The 7,667-nt window shown below is 39.7% G+C and overlaps 1 protein-coding gene across 1 annotated transcript; it reads left to right on the top strand.

Moving 5' to 3' along the window:
• The first annotated feature begins 980 nt into the window (after positions 1-980).
• LOC101347711 (C-type lectin domain family 4 member A-like) lies at positions 981-5,812 on the top strand. The gene is made up of 4 exons (XM_023741479.1): positions 981-999; positions 2,875-3,026; positions 3,739-3,854; positions 4,755-5,812. Exons 1-4 carry the CDS (start codon positions 981-983, stop codon positions 4,894-4,896), a joined length of 429 nt encoding a protein of 142 aa, XP_023597247.1. The 3' UTR covers positions 4,897-5,812.
• Positions 5,813-7,667: the final 1,855 nt, after the last annotated feature.

Below are 7,667 nucleotides of genomic sequence, written 5' to 3' on the forward strand. Positions count from 1 at the left end.
AAAACATTGAGATAATACAAAGTATCTTCTCTGATCTCAATGTCATAAAAGTAGAAATTAATAACAGGATGAGCAAGGAAAAAAAATCAAATCCATGGAAATTAAATAACACCTTGCTTAAAAATTACTGGTTAATAGAAGAAATCAAAGATGGAATTAAAACATTCCTAGAATCAAATGATAATGAAAACCCATCATACCAAAACTTTGGGACACAGCAAAGGCAGTGCTCGGAGGTCAATTTATAGCAATAGATGTACACATCCAAAAAGAAGAAAAGGACAAAATGAAAACATTAGCTATACAACTTGAACAAATAGAAAGAGAACAGTAAAAGAAGCCCACAGACACCAGAAGAAAGGAAATAATAAAGATCAGAGCAGAAATAAATGAAACAGCGAATAGAAAAACAATAGAAGAATCAACAAACCAGAAGTTGATGCTCTGAAAGGATCAACAAAATTGACAACCATTGGCCAAACAGACAAAAGAAAAACAGGAGAAGGCACAAATAACTAAGAAATGAAATGGGGGACATTACAACAAACCCAACTGAAATAAATAAATAAAAAGGATCATTACGGATTACTATGAAAAACTATACTCCAACAAATTTGAAAACCTAGAGGAAATCAACTGTAACTTTAATCTCCTTCTTAAATTGGTCCTGTGATGCCTCTGTGATATTTGGAGCTAGCTTTAAAGTTTTTCTCTTTCTCCATTACTTTCTGGACAAGTTTTTCTTTTTCTTTTTTTTTTATAAAGATTCCTCTAGATTTTGCCTTGAGGACTCCCTACTGAAAGATACAAAGTCAAGGAATTCTGGGTCTGAGAAAACCATCCATCATTCAAACAAATTCTGTTCACCTTTACCTACTGAACTGGATATTCCCACACAGGAGAATTTCTTTCATATGCCCAGTATCTTTTATTGGCCTGGAGATGACTTATTGTTACCCTAGCTGGTTTCCCTTTAGGTAATGAAGCCCCCTCCACCCTGTAATTTCCCTTAGATTTTTCACTTTACTGCCTGCTCAAGCATATTTCGTTAGGGCCTGAGCAATGTCTGTATATTCACCTATGACACACTCACCTTATAAACCCACCTAACAAAGCTTGAAGTATTTTATATCATCCGTATATTCCTAGCTCAGACCTGTCTAAATATTATATAACCGCTTAGTTTAGCTGGTTGGTCCCTCCGAGGTGTAAATGGTTAACATGCTTGGCTGCTAACTGAAAGGTTGAGGGTTCAAGTTCACCCAGAGGTACGTCAGAAGAAATGCCTGGTGATTGCTTCTGAAACATTAACCATTGAAAACCCTGTGGAGCACCGTTCTACTCCGACACACTTAGGGTGGCCATCAGTTGGAGTTGTCTCAGCAGCAACTGGTTTTCAATCTAGCTGTCTCAGTTCCTTAGAGGGAAAGGGTGTTCCGCAACTGCTTCTCTTTTCGTCTATCTCCCTGCAGCTTTATGAGGACAACTTTAAATTGTCTTCTGAATTAGGCACCCTGTGAAGTAATCATTCTCATCTACTTCCTGAAAGCTTAACTCATTTTGTTTGCTATATCTGATTTAATAACAACTAATCACAGTGATAAATGACAGCTTCTTGGTTTTGTGGGCCGATGAGTCGATTTTCACCTCATAGCGACCCTATAGGACAAAGTAGAATTGTCCCCTAGGGTTTTCTTGGCTGTAATCTTTATGGAAGCAGATCACCAGGTCTTTCTTTGGTGGAGCCACTGGGTGGATTTAAACTGCCAACCTTTCAGTTGGCAGCCAAGAGCTTAACTATAGTGCCACCAGTGCTTCTAAACGGCAGCTTACACCTGTGGAAATAAAGGAACGTGACCCAAACGAGAATAAGCGAAGGGTATTTATTCAGACCTTGCTCCAGCAAGAGAGTCAGCTAACATCAATTGAGGTTTGTCGGATTGTCAGAGACTCAAAGGCAGGCAGGGGAGTTGGAAAGCTTTGTAATGGAAAAAAGGGAAGGTCTCAGGAACGCCCTGATTTGAGGCTGTTGGCATAAGGAAGCTGGGGGCAGGCTAACTAGAAGTGGGGCATTTTATGCGGTTGGTTAGGGCAGCATATTTGACTTTCTGTGGTTTATATACCCATTGCTGTCCAGTGGATTCTGACAGATAGCAAGTGACTGAAGTGGAGGCAAAAGTTGGAAGTGGGAGTGGGAGAGAAGAGAGGCAAAAATTAGGGAAGCTGCCAGTTGTTGATTCAGTCTGGCCATTTGGGCAGATTTCTGCAGAGGCAGTGGTTTGGTGTGCTAAGTTGGATGCTGCAAGTTGTGGGTCAAAGTTCTATTTTTATATATAGTCTGGCCATTGTCCATTTGTATATTCTGTCTCTCACACCACATATGACTCCTTTTCCACTGTATTTATCTCTAACCTGGTCTTTAAGGCATTCATTTCTTCTGTCTGTAAGACAAAAGAGTAAGGGCTTCAGAAAGAATCCAGTAATCAAAGAAAGCTAATTCTCAAAGACAAAGTGTGTATGGCACAAGCCTCTTGAATTAGCTTACATAACAATAGAGCTCATTAGGCAAATGATAAGTTTGTAATTAACTTATTTAAGCACAGTCGTTAAATCAATCTCTATAGCATAAATATACTGTTAGCAATGCAATTTTCCTACTGTGTTTATGAAAAACAGCATTGGTAAATACTCTTTTTAGATAACTGGAGCAAATGTCACAAAATCAGTTTGGAAGTAATAGCGCAGTTAATTTTGTAATTGTATCCAATTCTTACTTGTAATGTAGCTTTTAAAACAAAAACAAACAAAAATTTACTTATTATTTATATTTTAAAAATTCCTAAAGGGAATATTATGTCCTTCTTCTCAATACAGGGAAAGGATGGAGCTGCTGCCCAGAGAATTGGGTCATGTCTAATACCAGCTGCTACTTTATTTCTTCTGAATTGAATAATTGGACTGAGAGTGAGAAGAACTGTGCTGGGATGGGAGCTCATCTGCTGGTGATCAACGCCGAGGAGGAGCAGGTACCTTCTAACGGACCATGAAGCAGGAGCCCTGCCTGGGGTTTGTTCATCTGTTGGCTGAGAGGGGGTTTTATTGTTCTGGTATGTTGGTGCTGCTGCAGAAGGCTTTTAGGAAAGTGAATAGGAGAGGTTCCTAAGAAAGCCTTTACATTGCACTTCTTCTTCCTGCTTTAATAAATTTCCCCCCAAAGAAATTGGGGCATTTAAAATATAACATGGAGGTGTTGAGTGGAAGGATGAGAAAATTTCAGTCTGAAATATCGTTTGTTCTTTCAACATGTAAATGTCTTATACATCATTCACTAACAAAGAAGGGGTATGAAGTGGAATAGAGAAAGTTGAATCATGGAGAATCACAATCAACAGTCAGAAATGAAGTTAAAGCATTTCTGAAGTCATGAAAGAAAAATGATTGAATCTGCCAACATTGCCTCATATACAACTGTGAAGAACATCATTTCTTAGAGAAGAAAAAGAGAAAGTGGGTATGAGATTAGAATTCAGTCTGATCATGGTTAGAACTCTCTTCCATGTGTTCATAAGTGATGTATGTGACCCTGCCCTGCTCAGCCCAGAGGTCCTGTGATCATGGTCAGGGGCCATATGGCTTTCCCTGATTCTTGTTCTTTTCTTCTCTTTGCCTAAGACCATAAGAAACTCAGTACAACCTAAGTGCTCTATAGTCTGTGAGGCCTTTCTTTTCTTCTCTCAGCTATTAATACTCCAGATCCTGGAAAGAGAATTTGCTTACTACGTAGGGCTGTCAGACCCAAAAGGGACGTGCCAGTGGCAATGGGTAGATCAGTCACCATACAACAGAAGTATCACGTGAGTATCGCATTCAATAAAAGAATCCCGAATGCTGCACCATACAGGGTCAAGTCCAGCTCTCAGCTACCAAACAACAACAAAAAACTACTTAAAAAAAAAAACCAGGTCTATATGACGCTGAAGTCTGTGCTTTTAGCCACATTTATGTCTCTAAATAAAACAAAAAAACTCATGTCATTTAAGATCATACTTAATTATTAAGATTTAATATTTTTCCTAAAACAAAAATACTAAATTCTGATAATCTTATTGTGACCCCTATTTATGTCATGTTTAAAGAACTTTAAAGTACTTTAGAATACATTAACACCTTTGATCTTCATACCGACTATGTGAAATACGTATGCATAGTACTCAATCCCCATTTTTTAGATAGGAAACCTGAGACTCAGGGAAATTATATTACTTGCCCAAGATAACAGTGAGAAAGTAGCAGATCCAGAGATCTTAATCAGTGCTCCAGAAGCACTAGTGCTCAAAAGCAGTGCGTAAAGAACAAACTATATTGATACTTGTGACCAGGGGCAATCTTTTCATCACTTAAGGAAGCCCTATGGGACTGGCAATCTCATGGGAACAGGAGAGAAGGACGAACAAGTAGATGGAAGCCTCTGGGATGGCTGGTGAGAGGATATTTAAGTGTCCTGAGTTGCTTAAGGTGGCAGAATACCAAGTGACGTGGGCACAATTTTCAAAGGCAATGTCAGAGACACAGATGGAGGAGAAGCTGCTTAAACTTCAGGGTTTTACAAAAGGAGGCAGCATGAGAAGTGGGGAAGGAATGATTGGACATATCTGACCTGGATGCCGCACTGTTCCACCCCAGCTCCCTAAGTCTCTAACCCTTTCTCAAAGCACAATTTGAAAAAATAGCCTCATCCCTTTTCTCCATTTCAGATTCTGGCATCCTGGTGAACCCAATAAGCATGACGAGCGTTGTGTTTTCATAAATTCTCGTAAGGGAATCTGGGGCTGGAATGATGCCTTTTGTGTTGAAACTCAAAAGTCAATCTGCGAGATGATGAAGACCTACTTATGAATGGAACATTCTCCATGGACATGTGATTGGGCTGGCATTCACCATGAAAGGACTAATTTGTTCTTTTTGTTTCTGTGGAAGTCTTGTGTAAGGGTTGCCCATAGAATTTTTCAATAAGCTGTCACCTATTCCACTTATGATCGAATCAGTTCTCACATTTCATTCATCCATAAAATGTACACTTATTAAGCATTTTCCATGTTCCAGACACTGTACTAGAAAGCCCTTCGGTGGACACATGGAGGGAGCATGAGCTTCCTTTCCTAATTTGTCTGACTGCTAAGGGATTAGTTACTGATATAATTAGGTATTGATATAATTTGATGTGGTTCCTCCTCCTGTCTGATTTTCTCTTTTATGGACTGGTCAGAAGCAAAAGAATCCCACTCATAACTTTTAGTTTCTCTCAAATCAATTTATTACTTCAAACTAGAAGCATATTATGTAACAGTAGGCGCATGATACACATTAATTTAAGGTAAATTCCAGCTTTGGCCCAGTAGACTCTTTGGGCTTCTTAACATTCTCTGTTCAGTCTTGGCATTTAACATCAGGTACAGACAAAGGGAAATTAGAGATTGAACATTAAAGATTTAGAATTAGAGGTCACTGCTGATGAGCTGATCTATAGAATTATATTCTCCCAGTATTCTGATAATTCTTTTCTTTGGTTCAGTTTTATGGTTTCTGTGCATGGATTACTACACAAAATGTCCCTTGGTTTGTGTTTGTCTCCCTTTTTACTAAAGTTCTTAACCATCATTTTCTTTTTACTGAAATATAAAATATATGTACAATAAAGTCTGTAATTCACTGCCTTAGTCCGGTGATTATAATTGATTATGATAAAGCTTGTCCCGTCCACAGCTATACTTGTACACCCATGTATAGTTCCTAATGTGACCTCCTGAAATTACGCCCTGATCATCTTGATGCAACTGAGTCTTTCATTTGCCAATTTTTCCTAAGTATATCTTAAGATGAGTTTTTTTTTTAAATTTTTTTTTTATTGTACTTCAGGTGAAGTTTTACAGAACAAATAGATTGTCATGAAACAGTAGTACACATATTGTTTTATGACATTGGTTAACAACTCCACGACATGTCAACCCTCTCCCTTCTCGACCTTTTTTTTTTTTTTTTGGTGAAAATATACATAGCCATAGATACACCATTTCAAAAATTTCTACATGCACTGTTCAGTGACATCGACTACGCTCTTCCAATTGTGCTGCTATTCTCACTTTAGATGAAGGTTTACAGAACAAAATAGTTTCTCATTAAACAGTTAGTACACATGTTGCCCTATGACAATGGTTAACAACCTTACAACACATCAACACTATCCTTACTCAACCTTGGGTTCCCTATCACCAGCTTTCCTGTCCCCTTCTGCTTCTAGTCCTTGTCCCTGGACTGCTGTGCCTCATTAGTCTCATTTGGTTTTATGGGGCTGTCCACTCCCAGGCTGAACGGTGAACCTCGGAGGTGACTTCATCACTGAGCTAAAAGGGTGTCTGGGGGCCATACTCTCGGGGTTTCTCCAGTCTCCTTTAGGCCAGTAAATCTGGTCTTTTTTTTTGTGAGTTAGAATTTTGTTCTACATCCTTCTCCAGCTCTGTCCAGAACCCTCTGTTGTGATCCTGGTCAGAGCAGTCAGTGGTGGTAGCTGGGCACCATCTATCTGTACTGGACTCAGGCTGGTGGAGGCCATGGTAGCTGTGGTCCATTAGTCCTTAAGACTAATCTTTTCCTTGTATCCTGTTCTCTTCACTCTCCCTTGCTCCCAAAGGGATGAGACCAGTGGAGTATCTTAGATGGCTGCTCACAGGCTTTTAAGACCCCAGACGCCACTCACCAAGGTAGAATGTAGAACATTGTCTTTATAAACTGTGTTATGCCAATCGAGCTAAATGTTCCCAGAGACTATGGTCCCCACAGCCCTCCGCCCAGCAATCAGTCTCTCAGGGAGTTTGTATGTGTCTATGGAACTTCCATGACCTTTCCTTGTACAAGTTGTGCTGGCTTCCCCAGTATTGTGTACTGTAAGATGAGTTATTTTTATAGAGGTCTGATCTTATCCATTATATGTAGAATTTACCAGTTTAACTCTCAGAGAGCAACTTACACAACATTTCTGGGGGAATTTCACTTTATTTTTAATGAAATTTTCTGACTATTATTTCAATACATGGGGACTGTCTTAGTTATCTAGTGCTACTCTAACAGGAATACCACGAGTGGATGGCTTTCACAAAGAGAAGGTTATTTTCTCACAATCTAGTAGGCTAGAAGTCCAAATTCAGGGCATCAGCTCCAGGAGAAGGCTTTCTCTCTCTGTCAGCTCTGGAGGAAGGTCCTCATCATCATTAGTCTTCCCCCCGGACTAGGAGCTTCTCTGCACAGGAACCTCGTGTCCAAAGGACGTGCTCTGCTCCCAGTGCTTCTTTCTTGGTGGTATGAGGTCCCCCAACTCTCCGCTTCCTTCCATTTCCTTTTATACCTTACAAGAGATAAAAGGTGGTACAGGCCACACCCCAGGGAAACTCCCTTTACATTGGATCAGGGATGTGACCTGAGTTAGTGTTGTGTTACAATTCCGCTCTAATCCTCTTTAACGTAAAATTACAATCACAAAAGGGAGGACAACCACACAACCCTGGGAATCATGGCCTAGCCAAATTGATACACACATTTTTTGGGCGACACAGTTCAATCTATGACAGGGACTGATGTAGAAGATGGGCAAAAAGCACCACTTTCCTAAATGC

Source organism: Trichechus manatus, unplaced genomic scaffold (assembly GCF_000243295.1).
Source record: "Trichechus manatus latirostris isolate Lorelei unplaced genomic scaffold, TriManLat1.0 scaffold00182, whole genome shotgun sequence".
Taxonomy (NCBI): Eukaryota; Metazoa; Chordata; class Mammalia; order Sirenia; family Trichechidae; genus Trichechus; species Trichechus manatus.